This window comes from Aplidium turbinatum, chromosome 1 (assembly GCF_918807975.1).
Source record: "Aplidium turbinatum chromosome 1, kaAplTurb1.1, whole genome shotgun sequence".
Taxonomy (NCBI): Eukaryota; Metazoa; Chordata; class Ascidiacea; order Aplousobranchia; family Polyclinidae; genus Aplidium; species Aplidium turbinatum.
The window spans coordinates 44,466,076-44,493,713 of record NC_137472.1 but is presented as its reverse complement, the minus strand read 5'-3'; the positions used below and the strand labels follow the sequence as shown (position 1 = coordinate 44,493,713).

Genomic DNA, 27,638 nt, shown 5'->3' with positions numbered 1-27,638 from the left:
ATGCAATTAATTTTATGGGACGCAATTGGCTAGTCATTGTAGATGCGTACTCTAAGTACCCTTGCATTCACTCAACTACATCAGTGGGAACGCAAGCTACAACTGAGCTGCTGGAAGAAGATTTCTCGCATTTTGGCTATCCACATACAATTGTATCGGACAACGCCACAAGTTTTAAATTCGAGGAATTCCAGCAGTGGTGCAAAGAAAGGGGTATAGTGCACTTGACAGGGGCACCTTATCACCCAGCAACGAACGGGGCTGCAGAACGGCTTGTACACTTGTACAGTCGGTCAAGCAAGCACTAAAGAAGTCGAGCTTGCCACCCAAGTAAACACGTCTAGAGTTTTTAATGCTATACAGAAGAACACCGCTATCAAGTGGCTTATCACCAGGTGAACTGCTTTCGGGGCGCCGCATTCGCGCCAAGATCGACGTCATGCTGCCGTCACCAGCCCACTTCGCACAAAGTAAGCAAGTCAACAGGCAAGGACATGGGGAAGCACTTCAGAGCGTGGAAAGACCTAAGTTCGAAGCGGGAACCCCCTGTTATGCGCTGTATTGCGGACCTCGACAGACACAAGACCCTAAGTGGGTCCCAGCTGTGGTAACGAAAGTGTTCGGTAGCCGCAGTGTAAACGTGCGGGTATTACCCCACGGTCCGATGTGGAAAAGGCACATCGAACAGCTACAACCGCGTTTTGACCATCCAGCAGATGAAGCAGATGTGGAAACATCCAATCCGGTCCAACAACCACCAAGAACGTCTTCAAGAAGACGTAAGTCAAAAAGAATGTTTGAATGTTAACTCTTTCACGGGTTTTCAGAGTAGAAAGGAGGTGTTGTGTATCGCTACGCGTCATTGCTTTTAGATTCGATACATGGTCTGCGGAAAGTTGCATGGAAGCTTAAGTATTCAATGAGGCGTAAACTCTCATGCTAAGACGTGGTTGTATCTTTATGCAGTAGAAGAGAAGAGTTTGTGAAGTACAGTGCGTTGTTATTGTGTTGTCTGACTTATAAGCGTTTCGTTCAATATACAAAAACCTATATCTTACCGAAGTATCTCCTGACTTAATAACGAGGCAGAAGTAAGAATACAACAATATGTTTATGTTTTATAACAGGAAACAGTGAAAATCTGGACTGTCATGCATTCCAAGCTTTATTACTGACTGAGTTTAACCATGACCACCTGTAGATGTATCTTTAGGTGGCCATGGTTTAACTGTATGATGATTGATGAATCAACCATATTTGATGGGTGTGCGACGCATACACCCTGAATATACGCCACTGCAATATCCCTGGAATGGGGTGATTTACTGATTAGTTGGACCCTGTTGTGCACCGTCTTCCTGGCGTTCAATTTAAAAATGGTTTTCGATTTCGCCATTTCCTCGATAAACTCCTAAGAAACTCGAGTTGCTAAGCGATCTGCTCCCGACGGCCCTCCCTACTGTTTAAGTGTGTAAAACCATCTACCGCAGTAATGTAAAATTTAAGCTTGCATTACATTAGAACATTGCTCAAACATTGCCAAATAGTAGCATACATTCTACGTCATGCCGGTTCATTGTCATCTTAGTTTTGATACGTATCCAAACTGTTGGCTTTACTTTTCCCAACGGCTCTTTAGTCAGTAGCTTGTTGCTCAATTGCTTCAGCTGATTGCAAAGTTGTAGAAAAGTTATGCAGGCAGTTCACCAAAACAAGGGACCTAATAGTCTACTGATGCATAAATAGTTTCAAGTGTACACTGTCTTTGTAGTTGCAGATATCCCTGCACAATAAGTTACTCTAATTAGTCATTGTTAAGCATTTACTGATTTAGAGCTGAGGTTAAGAGCAGTTTACTATAGAGGGCGGCATGAATTATAAAATATTATCAGCAGGCCGCAAATCTTTCAATTTTAAATGCCGTCTTGGAAAATTAAAAAAAAGCACCTATTCAAATGACACTTACTTTAAAGTGTTTTATTAATTCTGATCCAACCTATACAATTTCGTAGCCTAGGCTATAGTTTGTGAGATAACAGGAGATCGCTTAACTTGAGTTTGTGGAGTTTTCAAACTGCAACAGATTTAACAAACAAGCATTGGTTTACTTCAGAGCTAAAACATAGATGAATTATGGGGATGTGGGGACTTTTAAAGTCATTAAGGCCCCGATCGAACGAAAACGGAAGACGTCATACTCGAGTTTCACGCTTGTTTGGGATCTCATTAGTAGTGCATATCCAATAATCATATCAAGACATTTGGATGATGATCCTGATTGAGTGACTGATGATCCCAAACAAGGGTGAGCTTCGAGTATAGCGTCTTCCATTTTCGTTCGATCGGAGCCTTAAAAGAATAAATCGAATAAGAAAAGATTTAAAGTGGGTATATTTATCGATGAGTAGCCTATACTTAAACACGGCCACCACCCACCAGACCTGATACTTCAAATAAGTAGATAAATTTGTTGATAGAATCAGTCATCTTCACATTCCTACAACAACTGAAAAAACAAGCATCGGTCTACTTCTGAGGTAGAAAAGAGTACATCAGCTGTTGAATAGTTGAAGAATAGCTTTGTGATACTTATATAACTACCCTACTTTGAGTAGGTATCTTCCCATTCTGCACTTCTTAAAATGTTTAGTTTTTAATTTGTTCCAGCATTGACTAGCCTATAATCTACCACTCTTTTGTGGTATTAATACCATTTATCGTAGCAACACTCCTTTCAATAGTTCTATATCACTATGGAAAGAGTCGTAATGACAAATCAGATTTATTTTTATATTTTTTTCTACGCATTGGCCTATATTTGTTACGTAGGCCTATTTTTTCTACTAGGCCTAAACATGGAATTGTGCTTCCGTCAGAAATGTTTCTTTTCTTTCAAGCATTTGAATATTTTACATTAAACTAGGCTTCGATCCTACCGGATAGTTTAGTTTTAACGTTACGTACTGTGACACCATTTAGACATAGGCCGCATGATTCAATGCGGAATGCAGGCTCACCACCTCTGATTTGCATAGATAAGTTGCAAACACAACAGTTGGTGTGAACGCACGTTTAGACTAGAGTAGTTGCAACGCCAGCCTGGAACAGACGCCCGAGCAAAAAAACACTGTTACATCATTGCATCAATGCGTAAGATAATACTTGCCGCAACATCCCAAGGGACTAGAAAAACGTAAAGCTGAAGCTAGAAGTTAGGCTAAACAAAGTTGAAGTTGCAGCAGTAGGCTACTGACAATTTTAAATGTTTGTGCATATTCTTAGTGCTTTTTTTCTATGAAAACTGAACCACAAACGAACAAGAAAATAAGTTAGCTTGCCACGTTCCTTTGAACCAGGGACCAGTTTTTTCAACGCTCTCTGCGAAAAGTGACAGGGATATGAATTGCGAAAGTTCCCGAATCGTTAATCGGTGTATGTCAGATATATAACCGTAAGAAAGAAAAAACAAGAAAGTGACCGCTCTTCGATAATGAAAAACTTGTGGATTTGAGAAAATTGATCAGTAGGCCTAGTTGGGCAATCGTTTTGCTCTCATTTTCCATCTTATTCACAAAATAATTTTTGTACGCAACGCAAGACCTTAACTACGCAGTTGTTGATACAGTTGTTACCCAGTATTAAAGTGTAGGCATAGCACCACTTCAGCAACACACTGTAATGCAAAATTGTTAGCAAGTAGTGGAGCTTTTACACTCTACTTGGACAGGTAGGCCTACTAACTGGCGTTTAGAGATGGGCAAGATCACCAGTTTTAGTGATCTTGAAAATCAAAATGCAGTGAGCTTAATGTTAGTTCTAAAAAAATACCTCTATGTGCAACTTTATTATGATCTTGATCTTATTGTCTTTCAAGATCAAAGTCACGATCTCTGCTGGTGCTACACTGAATAGATTGCTCTGTTTTGTTAATAATAATTAATCATAACAATTTGTTCATGTATGTAATAACAGTAAAAAAATCCTGTCATACTTTTGCAACATTAAGAGAAATAAAACAAAAGTTTATTGAACAATTTTATTAAATTATAACCAAAAACTGAAATGGCTTAGGCTACTCTAAAGTTGATGGTTCATTTTGAATCAGGCCAAATTTTAAAAATCCGATATTTCATGGCCATCTCGTGGACAAATAGCTCAACAGCACAGCAAGTCTCCAAGCTCTGGTACAAATCATTAGTCTATCGCAAGCTCCTCATTAGTGAGTTTGGAGTAGCGTGCCTTGATTTCATTTTTTGTACTTTTGGTGAGACTTTGGAGTTAGTTCGACTGCTGCTATTTAAAATCATCAAAATTGATCGTTTGAAATTTAATCATACAAAAAAATATAACTTAATAAAAATAGAGGCTCATGGTCCAATGGCCCCTGCGTTACTGGCTGTATTAATTGATGTTTTAAAAAGAAAATTATTCTGAACTCGTATTAAAAGTAGTATATTTTCAAAAGTTTTACTATACTGTACCTAATTTAGAATATGCGCAAAAAGAATTTAACTGCGTTGGCAGTGAAAATAGTTGTTCCTGCACCAAGTAGCCTATTGTTGAAAATGCTGACCAGCACTCACTAAGACTTTAATCATTTTGAACATTTTGTTTCCAGATGTTTAATTTTTGATAAACGCATCAATTTTATACGTATGTTAATGCAAAACATTGACAGTGTTATCTCTAAGGAGGGACCAAGTAAATTCGTTCAGTTTTTCAAGCAAAAATGACAGTTGGCATAATTTCAAAAGTTAATTGTCATTGCGAAAATCGTGATTCAAGTCTTAATTTTTTTTCTGTTATAAAAATTATGTCTTCATTTTTCAACATTGATAGACTTTTCAAAGCTTTGACTTTTGAAAGCCACCTCACTTCACAATGTAATGAAATGGTTTTAAACTACGATTCCATTTCACCACATAAACTTGCAGAAACCTACAGGTATTGAGTGCCCGACTCAATAAAATTAATAACTTTCACAGCGTCTTGCACACATGTGCTGGGCTAATATGCTGCAGACTACATTGCGTATGTAGCCTGCAGCATATATGCTACATTGTGTAAAACTGGTACACTCTCTGCGACCCCCGAAAGTTCGTTACGCGACCCCTAGTCTGGTAAGCCCTGGCCTATGTCATTCAGCCACTTGGGCATCATCATGTTATTCGCGTGGCTGTGTCAATGGAGACATAGGGTCACGACCCTCCCCTCTAAACTTTTAGTAGATTACTGTAAAAGAGGTTGTAAACTAAATTTAAAGTAGGCCTATCACATATACAAATTTGCTTGCATGAAAATCTTTGCCCGCCACTTCCCAACATGATGAATAGTCGTAGAATAAAACAATACACGGGTGTACGCAAGTGGAGCGTAGTAAATGAATTATTGTTAGTTTAAATCAGCACACGTTTATGCAACCATAACTAACTCTCTTGGATATAATACCGACAACGCATTTTCCTAAGGTTAAAATTGATCAGCGAAGCTCATCTTATTGAACAGGAAATATCAGAACTGATACGACTCAAATGGCAGTTTCAATCACACAGTTTCCGTATGCCAGATTACGTTAATAAACGTTGTATTTGCCTTCAAAGCAATACTTTCTGAAAACTTAAATTTCAATCCCCATAGCTAACCTATGTTCCTGAGCCAATCTACAAAAGATAGCCGAGACTCAAGAGTCCCTCCCTGACGTCGTTCACGATTTCGACATTGCCTGTTTCGTCATTGAAACATGTTATTTATCCCTTTTTAAACTTGACTAGACTAGGTGTGTCTCCAGGCTACGTTATTTTTCAAGTTCAATGTTTAGATTTGGACCTGGAGGGCGAAAATGGGCTGCTGACTTTGAAAACCGCGCAAAAAAAAATGAATCGGTAAAAACAGTTACGCGCGTTTCGCGGTAACCAGTAGGCTAATGGCTACACTTACAGAAATATGCAAATGAGACAAAAAGTTCGTGGAAGAAAATTTCGCGTCCGGGTATGCTCGAATGGGTGATGATGTTCTTTATCCGCGAACCTTCATATAGGCCTACCACAACCGCAAAAGTATTGGGTTTCGGTCGGGTAATTTTGGAGACTGTTCTAAATAAAGCAGAATGTAGCCTATGAGTGCAAGGAAAGCTTAAAGTACCCAACTTGTGTTATCGTTTTAAGGTACGAGAGTTTTGCAGTGTAGCCTATTGTTTGTCTTTCACTCATATAAAGTACTATCTTCTTCATGAGAAATATTCAAATTTACTATGAAATAAGTTAGTAGGCTAATTCAAAAACCTTATAGGCTACTGCCTACTAGTAATAATGTTGATGACCATTCAAGTGTAATAAGCAACACACGGGATATCTCCTTTTCTAGTTTGCATTCCAAATGCCTTTCTCATTTATTTTTGCATTAATGATTAACCGTTGGGAATAGGTACACCCTCGTCACCGTTTGATTGTTTATAATTTACAAAGACATAAAACTGTTTAACTTTGTTGATTACTGAAGAGCTTATCACATAAGGCGTTCGTCCTAAGCAAGAAAACGCCAGCTGTTTTTTTTTTCATTGCATCTGATGACTGTAGAGTAGACATTGAGAAACAAGCTCAAAACCGAGTAGGCTACTGCAAAGCCAAAAAATGATCAGTGGTTATATTTTATCAAATCGTTGCATTAAGATGGGTAGCCTACTTTCAGTAGTGGTAACCTACTTGTTGAGTTGTTGTGGTGGTTTTACTTTGGAAAAAGCTAAACTAGGCGTATGATGTGATAACCAGCTAAAATTTCTATAAATAGTCTCAGTGGTGCCGAAGTAGGGGAGGATGGGGGAGATATACCCCCTCCAATATTTTGGCAGCATCCCCACCAATAATTTAGAAAAAATTGTTTGCTATGAAGTTTTACTTCGATTTAGTTGTTTGCAATCTCGAATTGCTGTTATTCTTTTATTGATGTTTGATCACAGTTCTAAATTATCTTGGATTTGACGCGAGACAATGAAGGACCTTTATTGAAGGTATTAAGGACGAGTTGGACCAGGCCACTGGCCACGGCACTGCAGTAATGCTTATGAGAGGACTCACTGTATTAGTCTCCTGTGCAGGCCTTGTGTCTCTGGATTTGAAGCCTTTGGCACTTATGGAGAAATTTAGTATCACGTTACAAGGAGAAAAGCTTGACATTGACTCTTGTGAAGAGCTGTTTCTGACCCTGAAAATCACTCTAGAGAAATATTGTGATTTGGAGTTTGAGAGCAATTACAAAAATGCAGTTTCACTTCCGGAAAAAAAAATTGCTGCTAATTTTTTCACGCTTCTGCAAGCACCACGCAAAGAAGAGTCCCAGAAAGATTGGGTGGAAACTCGATGGCAGCTACTGCAGACACTCAACTGCATTATAAACTACTTTACAATCAGTTCATGGACAGAGTAATCTCTGAACTGACAGAATGGTTTGAAAGTAGCCTGAATTTTGATTCGGCAAAGTATAAAGAACTTGCACAAATTTCCAAGACCGGCTTAGTTCCTGAAATGCTCAAAAATTATCCAGAGCTGAATAAACAATCGATGAGTTATCAAATTAATTCAGTCAGACAGGCAACAGGAGCAAAATCTCTGCACTAAAAGAGCTTACCAAGCATTGTCCGAGTTGGAAAAACCTCTCTATTCTCAAATACACCAGCTGATTAAGATCCTCGTAGTTTACCCGGTAAGCTCTGCTGTTTGTGAGAGGTCTTTTTCCAATCTTCATAGATTGAAAACCTGGCTGAGAAATACTTTGAGACAGGAAAGGTTTAATACAAGCATTGTTTGCAACATTTACCAAAATATTCTTAATGACATCAGCATAAATGACATTGCTAATGAGTTTTCAATGCGCACTACCGTAAAACGTAATATAACAAGTTCTGTAACAAGTTCTTGTGATGTATTTGAAAGTTGTTTATTTGTTATTTTTGTCATAAGTTTGCATATGTTCTTCTGTAGCTTCGATTGTCTTCAGTCTCCTGACTAGTGACTTTGCCCTATAGTGCACTAAGTGTAGTGATTCTAGTGAAGGAGAGGACAAGAAGAAAAGTATAAAGTATTTTTTTTTGGAAAAACTAAGTAGGCTATTCATTGGAAGGTCATATAGGTTCGAATGCTGCTGGAGGTACCAATTTTTCTTTGCTTGTTTCTTAATCTTGCAGCAGTCATTCACAAGGGCACTGGTTGCACTTTTATCTCCATGATTTCTTATCTGTTTATTATGCTGTTAGCAGCTAATTTACTGAGGTCCGCTCATTGTTTAATTAACTTAATACAGGTAGGCTACCATTAAAATTGTGTATAAAAATATGCATCCACCCCAATGTTCAAAATCGTCTAAAATTTGATAAAATATTGATTTATCCCCCCCAATCCTCAACTAACTTCGGCACCACTGAATAGTCTACTCCAGGGGCTTTCAACCTTGGGGTCGCGACCCTTGTGGGAGTCGCGAATCGTTTTTCGTGGGGGAAGGTCACTACAGACGCCTGACAATCCAATGCATTTCTTTAAATTCTTGTTTGCTGGAGAAGATTACTGTGTTTTTTCGTATTCAACCATTCCTCGACCTGAGGTAACACTAACATAGTATTGTATAAGCCTTCAGACGACGTCGCAAAGGCGTTAGCAATAAAAAAGCATTCGATATTTTTCACGTAGTTCCTGTTGCCTACTTTGCTTTGTGCAGACTATGGTTGTCAGTTGGAAACGTAGTTTTTTTGGTAGTGATAAAATATTGTCGATTGTTCGAAACGGTTTCGTATAGGCTAACGACTGTAACTCCGTCGCGGTTCAATGCTCGTCCTATCGACTCAAAACCTTCTTGTATGTATGGAATGGTGGTAAAACTGTTATAAGTTTTGCTGGTGGTTTGTATGACGTGACGGTTGGTGGAGAAATGAGTGTGTCGTTTTGCCACTTTCTTAGGAATTCCATTAAGTTTTAAAGTGTCATAAATTTGTTAGTTTTCTTTATTCTTGTTATCTGAGACTGCGAAAGTGACCAAATTATCGCAGCGGTTGTAGAGTGTTTTGGAAATATATAATTTGTGTTGAAGTAAGTGGTGTGATGTGTAGCCTACCTATTGGTGTGCGTCGGTTTTTTGCAAGTTTCTTTGGCTGATCTAAGCTACCGTTAGTTTGTTTGGTGACCTTTACTTCAAGAAGTGCTATGCTTTGATTTCTTTTGACTTCTTTAGTGAATTGGATAGAGTTTGATATGGCGATTAAGTGTTGATGAAATTGATCCACTACTTGTTTTGTAGTATAACATAAGTGTCATCTACATATGGCAACCAAAATTTGGGGAGTGATGAAAAAGTGTCGAGAGCTAATTTTTCGAGGTATTTCATAACTAACCAAAACCGGCGAAAGTGGTGACCTCATCGGTGTTAGATTTGCCGATAAATTGTCGTTTTGTAAGTGAAAAACCATGCATCAAGACAAATCTTTAGAGCACATTCAGTATCCGGAATTGTCCAACCAGTTTTGTCCGAAAGAGTGCAATCTTGTGAGGGTTTATCTTTGCTTTATTGTCCGATGCCAAAATCTACTTAGATCGTGGAAAGAACCCTCTTCCGGCAACTGAACTTAGTATCAATGCATAAACTGAAAATAAAAGATTGCACTCATTCAGACAGAACTGATTGGACAATTCCGTGTTCAAGAGATTTATCATGTGCTATATGTCCGTAGTCATGTGCTATCGTCATAGCACTAGAACATGACTAAAGAGAGAGCTGTGTTTCGAAAAATAGTGCAAACTGCCACTACTACAGCGAACTCGCGGCGTCAGGCTAAAACAGGTCGTTAGAATCTACATTGTGAAATCTCCATGTTTGCCTGCCATTAATAACGCTGGTGGTAGCTTATGATCACGTGCAAAAACTGTGAATATTAATAAACGAAATATGGGAATAGGCTAATGTTATGCAAATATTGTGATAGATCTTAAAAAGTAACGGAACCACTTGCCGTTCTATCTACAGACAGTAAAACGCTTGGTCATTCTAGTGTTACTCTGAGTTGTTAATCCAAAAACGCAAAGACTCGATCAGAGTTGTAGTTAGAGAATGTGCGTTATGGTAAAAATGACTCTTGATCTCTTTCCGCCGTATGCTGCCTGATTTATGTATAATCAGGGCCGTGTAAGCACCATCACGCTCCCTCCCCAATATTCACTAGTGAGCCCCTATGTTTTGTGATGGCTCTTAAAAAGAGGACAAAAAAGCGTTAGGTTATGGTCTCAAACTCTTTCAATGTAGAATGTTTTCAATGTAGTATGTAGAATCTTTCAATGTATTTTCGATGTAGGGAAAAAATTCACATTCATCATTTCAGCAAAGAATAAACAACTCTAAAATTTTTAGAAAAAAAAAGAAATAGTGAATATGCCGACAACTCGGTAAAGGATCTGGAAAAAAAAGTATGGGAAAGACCAGAGTTTTATTAACAAAGTACATTTATAAGAAAAATAGACATTGCAAAACTTAATGTCCAAAAAAGTTAAGGTGGATAGAAGGGTGTGGGGGCTAGCCTTCCGGAAACTTTTGACTAATATGGTTTGTTGATATTACAAGCACTCAGTTCATTTATTGAACAACAACAATCTATTCTGCTTGACAACTGCTTCATTTCATGCTTGTAGTTTTGAGACGAAATTTATGCAAATCAATTGAATGCAATTTCGGATGATTTCAAGTTTGTAGTTGACAGTAGCTAATCATGAAAAATTGAGGCCATCATAATGGCTTTGTAGAAGCAATATTGTGAAACAGAAAAAAGACAAGAGGCTACACCAGTGATTCTCAATAAAGACGTTATCACCCCCTTGGGTGAAAAAAAGATGTAATAAAGGAGCGAAAACCCCTAAGAAGGCGATAGCGCATTCTCGAAAACTTAGAATGTTCATGAAATTGATTAAATCCTCGCTCATGTAGAATCAAGTAAGACCACGGTTTATTTCATTTCTAACGTCTTGTTTGATAGGAAAGAGGCTTCAAGATGATGCACAAATCTACATTGTGTTTGTGCAAAGACTAAGTGTCTTTGTTTTCTTGATTGCATGCCTACGTGAAGCACCATTTTCCTTTTGTTTATGCTCTAAAATAAATTTCATAAAAGCAGTTATAACAAGATTTGTTAACTTTTTTCAGGCATTGAACATTTAAATTCAATAAAGTGGTTTTTAAATTGAAAAGTTTCAATAATCTTTGATAACGCTTCGTCTCCTAATGGATTCAGCACCTCCACCTTACACGGCCTCTACAGAAAAGCAAGGTAAGCAAAAGAATAAGTTTATAGGCTACCACGTTATCATAGAGTTGAATATCCACAGAGATTGCTTCCAATTAGATCTCTTCATGGTCTTGTATGTATTTTTTAAAGTTTTGTTAGAGAGTGCGCTTTGCTAAACCACAGACAGACTAAACAAAGTAGATAACTTTAAACCCGTTAAAGTTGCTTTGTTTTGTCTGTCTATTTTTTATGTAAGCTTAGTGTGGAATTTTGTTTCAGAAAGTTGGACTGGCTTGCCGGACTTAATTTGAGCGATGTGGACCATATTTTTGTAAATAGTCAAGGCTAGGCTACAAACGAGTTGATGGAGTAGTTTCACCAGTTTTTAGTAGAATTTTAAATCACAAGTTTTGTAATTAACTTAATTGAAGACAAAGACATCTTAGTATTTGTTTACGATGTCCCATCTCGTGTAAATACGCAATGGTATGCAGTGGAAGACCACGTCATTATGTTAACAGCTGGTAAACAAACAATGCTTTGTAAAAAGGCTACTTACTGTAGATTCAGTTGTAAGACCGTTATCATTTATTTACAATTGCTAATTTCTCCCAATGTATGAACTGGATTGTATTTCATAGCCTACGTAAGTGGTTGGTTCTTACGAATCAAACATACAAAAAAATGTTAAGGTATAGATTCCGTCTTGTTTTATTAGGGCTTTCTAAGTTACGGTTGCTGCAGTAACGATTCTACTGAAAATTGTAATTATTATCGTTATCTCCAAATGATTTTTTAAAATAGCCAAGGAAATCATATATTTCAAAAAGAATGATTTGATTTGCAGTTTGTTTTTTTTGAAAATAATGTTTAATTCCTGTTACCAAGACATGATCAAATCTGTATAAACTCGTATGTTTGAAATAGTATGAAATATCTCTATGCCAAAAGCAATTTTTTTCGAAGAATCGTTATACGCCCCACACGTTGAGTCCAAATTGCGATGTAAACCCACGCAAATCACGTTTTGCATTATCGTAATGTCTTTGTATTGGTGTCTTTTATAGGAGATTCTATTTGAATAAGCTCAACTGAAGATGATCTAGCTTCTTGCTCAGGGGTGGGCAACGTGCACCCCGCGGACCGCATGCGCCCCTTTTCCATTTTTTGTGCGGCCCTTCATCTTCTTCCAACTATTTTTCCCCCAAATAAGGCTATTAAAATTAAGCTATTTTCATTTCGATTTACACAATTTCGAAGCTTAAGAAGTGATATGACCGTCTTTTCACTCCCCTGTACCTGTGAAATGAGTTTTGCGCCTGTAGAAATCCAGCCTGAACTGAATTCACTGCAGGAGGATGACATTCTTGTACAAAAGTTCAATAAGATAAACTCTATTGCTGAAAATATGAATTAGTGTTTATTTGATGTGCGACCCTTCTGTAAGCATTACATTCTCCTAACTGGTTCTTTCGTTAAAAAGGTTGCCCACCTCTGTTCTAGCTGATCAAAATCGATTTTTAGCTATATATGATTGAACTGACTCGTGTGAAAATAAATTCCTTTGCATTACAAGACATGTTACCGAGTTGTTCACATCAAGCATTGTTCTGGTTTTGACACCTGTCAGAAGATATTTCATTTTCTAAATTGTCTTTGTAATGTCGTCACAAACGTCATTAGTGCTCTGCTTACTTTAGGTTACCCACCTCCAGGCCCTACTGGCTACGCGCCTCCAGGTCCTCCTGGTTACCCACCTCAAAATCAAGCACCAGCTCCGACAGGATATCCTCCTGGTAAGAATATAGAATTTATATTCGCTCTTCTTTGCTTTTTCGCTTAGCATTGAGCACTTTTTGAAGTATTAATAGTTTTCATTGTTTTAGAATATCTTTCAAATACTTTGTGTCATTTCTATGTGTTAGTAGACAACCTTCATCTTGACCACAGTTAATCAAACATGAAGCCTACAGTGTCTCATTTGACATGGATAATTGTTTTTTTTGCAAATTTAAAATTTTACTAAAGCTTGTTTGTACAAAACACTCTTTTTCAATTCCCAGCAAGATGAGCTGGCAAACTGATTCCTGAAATACGAAACCGAAGTAAATCGATAAGCGACTAATCATACAGTAGGCCTACTAAGCCCTATTTTTAGACATGAAAAAGAAGTAGGCAGTTTTATGCTCCTCATAGCTATGATAAAATGTAGTTACTTTTAGGCCGTATCAGCCTACCCCAGGTTTACATTCAGTGTCTTTGTTTTAACTTTTTTCAGTTTATACAACAATCTAACGATTATACATTACAATATACGTAAGAATCCATTTTGAAAATAAATGTTCCACGACTTAAGCCGTACGGTGGCGTTTAAGCGCTGCTGTGTTCTTTGAAGCAAGATGTTTGCTTTGACAAAACATTTTTATCAATTGTTTTAGGCTTTACGTATAAACAAGCTTTTACGTGTAAAATTTCTTCATGTCAATACTTTATGTCATATACGAATATAGCCTACAAGCATGTACAATACGATGCACTAAATTGTATGTTAAAAACCCAGCTTTCTTATTGTAAAAAAGATTTCTGTAGGAACACACACATATACTAAACCAATTGCTTTCAGCTCCTTATATGCCTTCGCCTGTTTCACAACAACCAAATGTCAACACAACGGTAGTTCAGCAACAAGCACAATATGCAACTCCTGTGGCGACTACAGTTGTTGTCAGTGGGGGCTGTCCAAATTGCAGGTGAACCTTCCATGTTAAATTTGAAACTTATGCTGTCATGGCGTAGGCTGTTCAAGTTTCTTCATATATCTGATTCTCGTAAGTAGAGATGGGCAATAGCGCTCTACTAATGTGTTTTTGGTAGCAATAGCGGTTACGGCGCTACATTTTTGTTAGAGTAACAGCTGCAGTAGCGACGCTACTTCTTTCCCAACTTAACTGTTATGGAGAGGCGCTACATTTGCTTCAATCGTACTACGGTACTTCCGTTACCAGCTACTTTCTAATTTAAAATGTAAAACAATAAATCGTTTTTAGAGATTTTGATGGAAACACTGGAGCAAAAGAATAAAATTTCACCTAAAACTTGTTTTCCATAATGACGTTGACATGATGACGTTGACATGATGACGTTGACACAATGACGTTGACACAACGACGTTGACACAATGACGTTGACACAATGACGTTGACACAATGACGTTGACATAATGACACAGTAAAAATATATGTGGCACTAAAAGGTGATATTCTTCGTTTTAGAGGTCATTTTGACTTCACAAGGTACTTGAATAGAGCTTTTCAGTGTTAGTTTAAGACAGGGATGTCCAACCTGCGGCCCGCCTGAGATTTTTGTGCAGCCCACTAATCATTTTTACTCCAAGTAGTATTTTGAACTTTGAATTTTCAAAGGTCAGTTGTGTAGTTCAATGTTCGAGCGAATAAGTAGCTTTACCAGGAAATTAAAACTTTTCATAGCACAACTGGAAGCTGGCGCAATTGTATATTTTCGTAGTCTATCTGAAAGAGCTCAAGACTGTTCTGTAAATTATGAAAAGTATGCTAAGTTATGTGAATTACTGGTTGGCTTGTAAAATTGAAGATTTGCTTAAAGAATTTACAATCAGATTTTCTGACTTCAAAGAGATTGAAATTGAATTAAAATTATTCAGTGACCCAGTTTCATTTCAGTGTAATAAAGCGCCACCCGAATTCCAACTTGAACTGCTTGAACTGCAAAGTCGAGAAAGTTTGAAAACTGTCCACAGAGAAAACACTCTTCCTTTATATTATAAAGAGTTACATTCATGTAATAAATTTTATAAATTAGTTAGTTTGTTCAGAAAATTATTGTGCATGTCGGGCAACACATATTGTTGCGAGTATAGTTATTTTCATCCATGAAAAACATCAAACTGCAGAAAGAAACAGATCGACCGACAAACACTTAACGAACATCCTAAGAATCAAGACAACGTCCTTTAATGCAAATGTTGATAACATCTTAGCTGGAAAACAATGTCAAAAATATTGTAGAAATAAATTTTTGTTTCTTTCTATGTGCGTGTTATTTGTTCCTATTTTCAAAGATGAAATTAATGGTTTTTAATTGTTACTTTATGTACCTATTTTTCTTGAAATTTGATAGGTTCCCCGGCCCATTGACAATGCGACCCAGTATAATAAAAGGTTGGACATCCCTGGTTTAAGACAAAAGTATCGAGTAAAGGTAGCGGTATAAAGCGTTATTTTTCATCGGCTGGTAGCGAGTAGCGGTAGCTCCACTCTTTTGTCATATTGTAGCGGTAGCACGCTACTTTCAAAGTAGCGAATGCCCAACTCTGCTCGTAAGCCAACCTGTGATAAGTTATTTTGAATGTTTTAACGTCATATTTTTATGCATGACAATTTGAATACTCCATGTTTTGTTGCAAAATGTTCAAAATAGTTTATTTTTACATCACTTTATAAACACCATATTTTACTTTCAGCTAAAGCAAACGTTAGCATTGTCATAGATAGCCCTCCGCCACCGATTGGATCATAGCGTTGTTTAGATGAAAAAGCACATTTGCAACACGCACACGACAGTAGCATTTATCATCATATCAAATGCAGTAGCTTGATGGCAACGCGGAAGCGAAGTGCAAAGACGTTTAATAAACAGAAGATTTTGTTGACATGTAAAAACTTTTATAAACAGAAAAAAAATTGACGTTTTTTACTTAGTGGTCAGACCATAAGCCTAGTATAAGTGTATTTAAAATTATATTTCAGAGTCGGAGTTATGCAAGACAGCTTCACGTGTTGTGGAATATGCTTGGGGATATGCTTCTTTCCTATTGGTTTGATCTGCTGTTTCCTGATGACGGAGAAGAAATGTAGCAACTGTGGCGCGTCGTTTCATTAAACAATTATAGCCTATGTTGTTCTTCTTGAAATGGACAACTTATTTAGTAGGCTAGCAACCTCCTTCTTTTTCAATTGCTTTTTTGTTACTTTTCACCTCTTGACAAAATTGACTTCACTTTCGTATGATAATGTTTTCAATACTTAACCAAGCATTGGCCCTAACATGCTTTAATTGCTTTTTGTTTTGTTTTTTGTGAGGAAAAAGCAGGAGGCCACGTAGCATTTTTTAGAAAGCTATTAGAAATTATTAAAATTTGTTCTAACAATCAAGATACTGTTGGCTATAGGCTAGTTTGGAGATTCACAGTATGGTGACTGAGAAATGTCTGCAAATAACAAAAACATAAATGTGTAGTTAATCTAAAGCAAATCGGTAAAAGCAATCAGATCATGGTTTATCTAACAAATTTGAGAGCGTGTTTTATACGTACAGTGTGAGATTGCTATCGGTGTATCAATACAAAAACTTTTTCAAATGTCTTGCCTGAATCAAGCATCGACAGACTTCGATGAATACAGGGATATCTTATCCCTGGATGAATAATTAGAATTTGTCCAACTATTCCTATCGGGCTATATATTCTATGAATAATTGCTTCTGCCTAATCTTTGTTTGCCAGTTGCCTCTACATTTTAGGAGTTAAAGAGTGTTTTTTTTCATTTTTTTTTTATTACATGGCCGAGAAACTGATATTGTCTGCGGGCTTTAATGTTATTCAATAAAGGTATGGTTTGCTTTACTTGGACTTCTTTGTTTGTCTTCCTTGCTAGCCATGAAGTAAATATGTTACATTTTTTGAAAACACCAGGTTTCAAAGCACTAATTTTTCTCGTAAAAACAAATAGAACTGTTGATCGATGGTATTATATTTTCAACGCTATTTATATTTTCACAGCTCACCAACACTTTGCAATTATTACAATAAATGTGTTTTGGTCAGAAAAATTCAACATCAAACATTAAAAATAGAATAAGCTCTAGCCAGTACAAAATCCGAATTACAGTACAAGCAAATGGATGACAAATCAGACTCGATTCGATAAATTAGAGCGAAATGTTGGTAATTCTAATCTAATTCGGTAAAAACTTGTTTGCTCTAATTGTAGTTCTTGTCTATAGTCTCCAGTTTTGCTAAAAAGTTTAGTTTGTCCAACAGTATTTTTTGGCAAATAGAAGGATACTGTGCTCTTATCAACGTTATACAAAAAATGCAATAAAACGATCAAGGTCAAAGTGTCATTCCATCCCTTGAGCAGCAAAGTCATGAAAAATTCGATTAACTCATTAATTCACTGACATTACCATGTATATTATGACGTAGCCTAAGTGGTTTTGGCGCTGTGATGGTGGAATGACACTTTGATCCCGAGTTGCCACATTGGCGTTTTGATTCAACCAAAAAAAGATATGTGACAACTGCGTCCAACCAGTGCCAGTCTTTGGGGTGTGCAAACCGTGCGATCGCGCAGGGCCCGCAAATTAGGGGGACCGCAATTTACTCAGAAAATGCAGCAACTTTGTCATTTCCAATAGAAAAATTCAACAAGTGAGTTCAACAAAGGAACTAGCATCAAGAAAACATAGAGACTCAACGGGTGCAACCAATTTCGTCCCTTGAACATTTCGTACCCTGAAAAGATCAAGAAAAAAACAACATAGCCGAAGATGCTCATCGGAATTTCCGCAAACATTTCAAATTTCTCTCGATCTTTTCAGGGGACGAAATAGGTCGAAATTTGATTTTGTTACTCCGATTTCAGAGTACAAAATCGGGATACGAATTTTTCAGGGGACGAAATAGGTTGCATCTAGAGTCTAGACTCAACATAGCTTTATTTCCGAAAAATGCCCAAGAATGCATGATCTTATCCTTTTGCTATGCCACCGAACAGCACCATTTTATAGTAATCTTCATACCCAAATTTTGAACATGCTCTCAGAATGCCCCAAATTCAAAGTAATTTTTTAAAATTTTCTGGAGGAGGCTCTCCAGACCCCTCTCCGCTGGGTGTCGCCTTCGGCGGTCACGCCGTCGACCGTCAAACCACCCCCTCTCCTTTCAAAATATCTAGCTACGCTACTGAGTTGAATCATTGTCATTGAGGCCCGCAAAGCATATTCCGCACAGGGCCCGAAATACCCTAAGACCGGCACTGGTCCAACCAATTCTAATCTAGTTTAAATTATACTCTAAATTGTGAAAACTTGGGTGTTTCTAATTCTAACCCTAGTCTAATTTGTAAAAGCTTAAATTAGTCTAATTCTAATTCTAATCTAATTTCGAAAGACTACAAAAATTCTAGTTGTCCAAGTCTGGATGACATGAACACGCTTGGCTGCACATTCAATGTCCATATTCATTTAACTCACTATTATTTCAAAAATACTGGACTAAGCATTGCAATAAAAGAAATAACAAATTTTTTGTATTCATAAAAATGGAACTTAATAATTTAATTAAAGATATGAGATCTAGACAAAAGCTTGTGTTAGACTAGGAGAAAATTAATTTTAAAAACGCAGACTTGCAAATAAAAGTCATGAAGAGTGAAGACAGTAGCCTACTGTATGCCGACTATGGCCTACTTAGGCTATATAGCCCAATATCATGATGTGAGATTAGATTAAATGTACTGTACATGCAATACTTTTCTCCAAGAAAGTTTATCACAGGCTGTATTTCGAACTTTCAAGAGGACTGCCTCGAAACAAAAAATTGAATTAAACATTTAAAAAAAATCAATAATTTATTTTTGCTGTTTCATTACATGAATTTCATTAAGCGTTCGATGTTTTTAGATCTTTGGTAACTTATGCAACATGTGATATTGCTGCTTTAAATTTCGCAACACTTCGCTTAGCATATACAGCAGTGGTTCTTAACATTTTTCCTGCCAAGCCCCCCTTCAAAAATGGTCATGTTCCTCGCGCCCCCCCCCCCCCCTAGATTTTAAATAACTTAAGTAATCATACCAAAAAATTGCATTTTTGTCTGTTTATTGTACACATCTGTGAGATACTTGACACTGCTTCTTAGCGACTAGATTTTTAATGCAAGGTTTAACTCCAGAGAGTGAACAACGTAAGTCTCCTTCAACTCTCAGCCTGTTTCTGTACTTGTTCTTGATAGTAACGAGAGCAGAAAATGCAACTTCACAAAGATACGTGGATCCAAACATTGTTAGAATTCGAAGAGCCCGAGTTGCGATAAAAGAGTAAACAGGAAGGTAATTGGTCCAGAACGTCTCAAGTTCCACTTCTTTGAAGTCTTTTTTAGCTGTAGAGTTGAACTTCATCTCAAGAAATTCCTCTTGTCCTTCTTCGAAAATATCAACTACTTCGCATTGAAACGGGTTTCTGATGAACGTCCGAAGGTTTCACACTTTCTGAAGGTTTCACACTTCTCATCCAGATCTGAAAAGTATTTGATAAACTCCGCTTTTAGTTCATTAAGGTGGGTTTCTATTTGTTTCTTCAACTCAGACTCAAAGTTAGCATCTTTGAGAGCAGAATCCAGGGCCGGACAGCCTAAGTGCTGCCCTAGGCAGATGAGAAAAGTGCCGCCCCACAAAAAAAAATTTTCGATGATGATTTTCGATTTTTCGATACAACACAGGCACTTGTTCTCATTGTCCTCAATGCCGCCATTTTTATAAAACTTCATGAAACTAAAGTTCTTTTGTAAACTAGTCTTACCTTTTGGCTTGTTTTTTACATAGCCTACTTGAAGCATCAAGGCAAGTAGGCCTACACAAAATAGTCTGCAACTCTTCCATCAACCTAACATTGACGAAACACATTTTTTCTAAGCTCCTTTAAATTTACTAACAGTGAAACAAACAGAACAGAGACTAATAAAAATTGCACAGAAGCAAGACAGATGACCAAAAGAAGCGATAAGCAGCACATATTGTTGAAAATCAATCAAGCGTGAAGTACTCTAGGGGCGGTGACTTGCCGTACATGACTTTCCGCACTGTTTATAAATGTGTGTGATGTGATAACATATTAAAGAATTGTTATATACCTGAATATAATGTTGTGAATTATTATATTCACTTACAGTATTATCAATGTAATATATTCGTATATTTTGCCGCCCCCAATAATTCGCCGCCCTAAGCAACTGCCTACTCTGCCTACTGATAAATCTGGCCCTGGCAGAATCCAAGTTACTGAAGCTCGCTGGATATTATATAGCAAATCCATGCGTAATTGGCCGACTCTAATTTTGTTCATATTAATTTTGTTTTTCAGAACAATTTAATTTTAATTCAAACTTTTAATAATAAAATTTATTCGGTAATCTGCATTGTTTTCACCAGTGCCGGATTAAGGGTCTGCTGGCCTGTAGGCACATTTTATAAGTGGCCCAGAAATCAGGGTTGCCAACTGAAAAATTAGAATTATCAGTGTTGCTAAATCACATTTGTTTCGTTGCGTCACCCAACGGAAATGCAAATTTTTAAAAACATCAAAAAGGAAGTGGCAACATGTTTCAATTCGTCTTTTTTTGACGATTTTTGCAACCTTTAATTCATCTGGAAAAACAGAGCTATTAAGATAAATACTTATTAGTTTAGAAAATAATTATTTTGAAAACATGACTAAATTTCTTCTGATTTTAAAGTGGCCTGGATTTTTGACTGGCCTGTAGGCACGTGCCTACTTTGCCTAATGGTTAATCCGGCACTGGTTTTCACACATTAGCTTAGTCGGAGCAGTCGAGAGTAGGATTCTGTGCCAAAACGATTTCATTAGTCACCAAGTAATCAATGAGGAGTGTAAAGCTACAGTAGGCTAGATAGAGTTCATAATGTATGAGTATCAAGCATATTATAGCGTACTGAATTTCAGGCAAAAATCGTTTACAAATAATTCTTAACTTCGGTTCTCTTGAGAAATTGCAACACTTTTTTGAAAGAAAAAACATCTTTGAAAGATAGCCTATGAAGATGATTGTAAAAACAATTTCAGCAAACTAATTTATTTGCATTGACAAGGAATTCAACATTAGTTCAATGAGTGGGCACTCCACTCAAGATAATGTCGCAAAATCAAGCAACGCCTGACGGAAATTAGTTCTAGTAATAAATAAGGATATCAATTTTTGTTACTTGCGAAAAAAATCAAAAAAATCAAGAACTAGAAAAATTTTGCGCCCTAAAACATTAATGCGGATTCCACGACTTGCTGGAACTATATTGGATTATTAACATTCTAGCGTCTTCAAATCAGATGAGTCCAAAACATAATGTCAATATAGATAAGAATGAGATTTAAAATTGCAAAATTGAGTATTTAGCATCTTTTTTATAACTGTCGAAGACAGAATATACGGTTTGTTTATTTGAACAACAAACTAAATTAACATTTTAGTGACTGCAGCTCAGTACGATCAAAGATTTTGACGGGGTTTATAAACAAAAGCATTACCAATAAGTTGCTTTTGCTGCAGCCTAAGCCCTAGTGTATTGACCAGAAAGTAGTTCGATTCCCAAACAAGGGCTTCCCAAACTTTTTTGCTCGTGACCCCTTTCAAGCTCCTAAAATTTTTCGCAACCCTTTATGGTAAAAATGATAAGCAGTGCGAAATATACATTTGTTGTATTTATGGAAAGGTTTAAGTCGAATGAAAACTAAAAACAACCTAACGATACTCGAAGCCTACCACTTTACAACTTACACGCAGCCTACTGGAAAAAAAAAACGTAAAACCAAACACATTCATTCAGATGATGCTACGATTTACGAACGCAAAACTAACTAACTAGCTTTTTGCTACAAAGCAAGTCCAGCCGTGAGTCAATGTTTATTGATGCTAGTCTCAAAGCTGTTTCAATTATTCTTAGGTTGTTTGGTTTTGATGGTGTTGGTTTTATATTGATTGCCATCGACGTTGGAAACACTGACTCGTACAAATTGTTGTCGGCTCCAGCTCGTGTCCGAACATTCGTTTTGTCATCAAATTGAGTTTCGCTTTGGATGGCGATATCGGATAGTGATTCTCAGCACAGTGATCCTGTTCACATTGTTGTAGTAGCTTCAAATTAAGGTTCGTATGTGGTGCAATGCAAGGCACTGATTGCAACACGCCACCGAATCTACCGAATCTAAAGTTGCAGTGGCTAAAGTTGCCACCGAATCTAAAGTTGCAGTGGCAATTATAAATTTAAAAGAAAATGATTTTCTTTTCCTGAGGACATAACGCTTTATAACTCCACTTAACTAGCTGAATCATTCGAAGGAAATGTATTCTACCGTACATTGCAAAGGATTCGATAGTTGTTGGAATTGACAAATGTGTCAACAAACTCAAACACAATTTATCGTCAATGAGTTTGAAGTTCCATGAAAATTTCATCGTATGTCTGTTGTGCAGTTGCGGGCATGTGAACAAACTTATACCATTTGTAGGCTACAACAATGACATTTTTGAAGACATTTTGGATGAGTTCAAACGAGAACGAACCACCCCATAATCTCTACACAAGGAATCATTGATTGCAACTTTCGAAAGGTTTTTCCAAATAGTTTTGCTATGATTTTTTTTGTGTTCCGGTAGCTACCTCCAACGGTTGCGCTTTGAAAAGGTGGTTTCAGCAATTACCGTACTGAAATTTGTAAAGAATTGTTTGCGTTCCAGTAGGCCTATGACTCGAAACCGATTGAAAAGCCTAACTATAGGCTACATGTTGTGCATCAATTCAGACGTCGCAAAATTTTATCATTTGATGCTGTAATCCGTAATTTTGCATTGCAAGAAGTCCAGAAAGGGTTGAATTAAATCAGGGATGTCCAATAGGGTGGATCGAAAAATCAAAAATTTTATTTTTCTAAGCTAGTATTTCAAAAAGGTGCGAAATACCCATAATAACATACATGCAAATTTTTTTGGGGTTTTGACAATTTTTTTATCGCCCCCCGCAAGGTTTTAATTTCCTTAATATCGGGTTGGAGAAACTCTCCCACAAACTTGGTCAAAAGCATAAATGCTGTGTGACTCACTTATGCGCTTTATGATGTCATAATAAGCGACTTGTGTTTAAACAGATAGGCTACAATTGACCCTTTTATCACCATTGCTAAAATACTTGGTTATGTATCTCAACAATTAGCTGATGCAGTATTTGATTCTTCAAAAGAATACTAGATATAAAAGAAGCTTTATAGGCTACAATTATTGGAATTGGCTTGCACTACAGGTTCCACAAAGTTTAATAAGTTATATGCGCTTCTTACAGATTAAAAGGCAGTTCACTTAGACTAATACGGGTAGCCCTACTGGGCGATGGCCTAGTTTTATTATTACTTGGATCTTCACCATTCAGCGTATACCAGTTTGACTGCACTGGTGAATGCAGCATTGATCTGGCGATGCGAAACCCAGGATGCTTGAATCCCTCAGACACTCACGATGGCTGACTACTGCTAATTAATAGAACCCTTAAATATGTCAGCGATAACAATCCTTATGAGAAACTGCAAGCATTGGTTATGTTCATTATCCGTGTTTATGCTCCAATGTGGTTCACAATAAAATCACACTCATCTTGCAAAGATGGAGCTAGACACATTCACCAAATGATAACCACATCACGATATCTTAGTCCGAAGCACAAGAAAATTATCAACCCAGTTATAGGCTTCACCGCAACTGATACTTTGCTCATCCGGAAAGTATAATTTTGGCTAAGTTATGATAACTTACCATCGACCACATATTCGAGAACTAGGCCTGTGTAGAGTGATGAAAGCTAGAGCTGGAAAACCTAGCGGAAGAATACAAAAATTTAAAGTTCGAGCAAAGCTTAATTTTGATGCAGTGAAATACTTCGAATTTATTAACTGGACAGATCTTCGTATCACGGAGCCTCATGTAATTAAAACAATGACGGATGCTGAGCTCCGGCAATTCATCATGATAGATGTGACTCCCAATGTATTTTTTTCCAAATTTCCATGTCACACGCAGGCAGTGAAAGGCTCGTGAAGCTGGTTACCGACGCATCTAAAGCAGTTTGTGGACCGAAATATCGAGACGGCTTCATTCGTGCCCGAATTGCTTCTCGTCAGTTAATGCCAACATTTGAGTCTAAACGTGACTTTATTCACTTCAATTTGTAACTGTTTGTTGTATTGCTTGCAGTCTTTGTATGCATGAGCGCATAAATTAATAGGAAGTAACTTTGCCAATTGGCCACCTGGCAACCCAGTCATATAAAGTTTAAGCTTGTGAGTCTATAGTCGGCCATCTGATGGTGAATGTTAATAGGCGTTTACCTGTTGGAACCTCGGGTGGTCCAACCGCCAAGTCACTTTAAAATTAATATGCTGAAAGAGGGTGAAGTCAAAATTGTTAAGTATGCACATTTTCATTGTATTTGGTGTTATACTAGAACTTTTTGCCATATCTAAGTTACATAGCGAGTTAAAATCGAAAAAAAAATTGCCTTGCAGTTCTTGTATGTATAAGTGCCTAAATTTGTATGTCGCGGGGGGAGATCAAAAACTTGTTCAAACCTCTTCAATTTTTTACATTGTGTTTTGGTGATATATTGGCAACTTTTGCCATATCTAGCTAATTAAAATTAAGAAAAAAAAATTTTTTTTTGCCATTTTTGATCCACCCTAATGTCCAAAGTCCGGCACGCGGGCCAACTCCGGCCCACGAGACGTTTTTGTATGGCCCGCGCCTGTTGTTGGACAATGTGTTATTTTTGGCCTGCAGACACACAAAAATCATATAAATTCAACTTGCAGTTTTCAGAAAAATTATTGTGGTTGTTGGCCCGCGAACACTTATTATCAAATCTGGCTCGAGTGGGAAAAAGTTTGGACACTCCTGAATTAAATGCTTGGTTGAACTATTTTCGTTGCCTGTAGGCCTAATGTGTGTTTACAAAGCTTTCTAGACAAAATAGTTTGCCTCAATGGCATTTTTGCTGCAAGTGTAATCCAGTGATTATTGATGATTTTTACATTGAACAAAGTTCTTTTCATGCTGAGGAAAGTAGGCCAATTTCAGCTTAACACGAACGTGCAACGCAAGATACAAATTAGTTGTATATTTGCTAAAAAATATTATGGGGGCCCATTTTTCGTATAGTTTCTCGACCAGTGCTGACTTCTCTGGGAGGCCCTGGTCATCAGTACTATGTTTCACGGCAGATGTTATTTGTGTGAGCAATGAGATGCTTGGAAGCTCAAAATCCTCTCTTATCCGCTTGTAGGCTGATCTGGAAGTAGCAAAATATTCAAATGCTCGAACAATCATTTCTGGTGAATACTTTTTTTCTTCCACAGAAACTCGCCCTATAGGCTACTTGTGATTAGTTCATGAATCACCTGCTTCTTTTTGCAAACTTCTGCTGAACCGAGAAAACGAATTGCTTCTTCAATCTGGGACCACTTCATATAGGGGACATGTGGGACCTATTCAACAGTGGGACCTATTCAACAGTGCCGTATTTAGAACCCTGCAAAAAAATTCATTTGATTTTGATTTTTTTAAGTTTTAATTAAATAAAGATAATGCATTGTGTTATTTTTTTACGATCAGGCACACAGTTAAAGAGAAAAACGAAGTTTTTCGATTCTGAACGTAAAAAATGATTTTCGAAGGGTGCAGTTAATCTTTGATGAATAGTCTTAGACAGCATACTGACCAAGCTTTGATGTTGGTAAATATTGCTTGGCAGTTAGTGTAGGCAGTTGCATAGTTTCATATCTGACACTATCACAAGTAGAACGTTTTTAAGTAAAATATAAAAATGGCTGGTTGTGGGACCTATTCAACACTCGACTCAGGGACCAATTCAACAGTAAACAGACTGTTGAGTTTTCAAGGTCTCATCTGAAGGGACCGACTGCGTGGTTTAACCTGCAAAAACCGTTGGTGTCATAGACATTAACTTGTCACATGGCTTCCCCGTGGCGTCGCCAGCTTATCAGGATCGGAGGGGCCAAACTTCAACCAAATGGGAGCGGACCTTTTTCTTTATTAAAAAAAGTTTTTGGCACGGGGGGCGCTCACCACACTGGCGACGCTCCTATAACAAATTGATGTGCGTGTAAAAATACTTTTCTTTTTGAATTTTCTTTATTAAAAATGAAAAATAATAATCAGATGTTTTGGTCGGATTGATGTTGAATTGGTCCCCTGGGGGTGGGACCTATTCAACAATTCAAAAAAAAAATTAATCTGGGAAAAAATGTGTTAGAAGTTATTAACAATTTTTAATATTTTCACAGAGCGTAAACGTTAATGTTATTTGTGCTCGGAACAAGTTTCGGGAAATTCGGATGAAAAATAGAGCTTCCAGGCAAATAAATCAGAATTTGTTAAATAGCCGCAGATCATTGCGTATCTTTAAAACAAATTTTGGACAACCATTTACAAAACTAGGGGATTGCAATATTAATTCTTCCTTAGATTCTAGCAAAATTAATTTTTTTTGCAAAATTAAAAGTTTTAATGCAATGGCACAAGTTATTATAGCTTTTAATTTTTTTGTGCCTCTGCATACATGGCATACAGGTCTGGCTGGACATTTCGTGCCGCATTTGATGCTTTAACATGGTAGGGAAGTCAATCCCTTTAAGTGCATAAAGTCTAGAATGGCTGAAAAGGCAGAAGAACCATAAATAGTCAATGGCTTGGAAGGCATGATAGCAAAACGATGTGACCCGTTTAGGCACACTTTTGACGTTTAGAGTATTGTGGCTGGTCACCTTGGAAAAGATTGGAGCCTTACCAAGTATATATTCCATAGTAAACAATGCTAGCTATTAAAACGAAAATGAGTCATGGAGACTGATCAGGGCCCCCTGCTGTGAAGTCCCCTAAAAGCTACAGGGAAGGAGGAACCTCTTCTATGTGCACAGCTGCTCGTGATGATGGCTTGTGCCCAAATCCCTCTGGAAGGCATAAGTCTGATGGTAGACTGCTAAATACTAGAAAAAGGGCACTCAAAATAGGAACATGGAATGTAAGAACCCTTTATAAAGCAGGTCGATACGAAAATTTAAAACAAGAGATGTCGGTCATGAACTTTGATTTAATTGGGATAAGTGAAACTAGATGGATAGGTGATGGTAAAGTGACAGAAGATAGATTTGTTTTTGTATATTCAGGAGGAGAACAGCATATGTACGGCGTCGGTATGATAATGAAAAAAGAAATAGCTAACTCAGTCATTGGATTTTGGCCAATTTCTAACAGAGTTATGATGATTAAATTGTCTGCAGTACCATTTAATGTAAATATATTACAAATCTATGCACCAACCCAAGAACATACCGATGAAGAGATTGAGTTGTTTTATGAGTCAATAAAGGATGTACTTAAATATACTAAAAGTGGAGAAGTTAATATAGTAATGGGCGATTTTAATGCAATAGTTGGTGATCATCATGAATATCCCACAACTGGTCGTTATGGATTTGGCAATTTAAATGA

At 37.2% G+C, this 27,638-nt stretch overlaps 2 protein-coding genes across 2 annotated transcripts; both read left to right on the top strand.

Annotated features, from left to right (window-relative positions):
* Positions 1–352: 352 nt before the first annotated feature.
* On the top strand, positions 353–808 carry LOC145766206 (uncharacterized). The gene has a single exon (XM_082577873.1). The coding sequence runs from the start codon at positions 353–355 to the stop codon at positions 806–808; it is 456 nt and encodes a 151-aa protein (XP_082433999.1).
* A 10,356-nt stretch (positions 809–11,164) lies between these two features.
* Positions 11,165–16,920, top strand: LOC145780647 (uncharacterized). Its single transcript, XM_082592273.1, has 4 exons — positions 11,165–11,296; positions 12,955–13,050; positions 13,878–14,004; positions 16,042–16,920. The coding sequence occupies exons 1-4, from the start codon at positions 11,251–11,253 to the stop codon at positions 16,172–16,174; spliced, it is 402 nt and encodes a 133-aa protein (XP_082448399.1). The 5' UTR covers positions 11,165–11,250; the 3' UTR covers positions 16,175–16,920.
* The last annotated feature ends 10,718 nt before the right edge of the window (positions 16,921–27,638 follow it).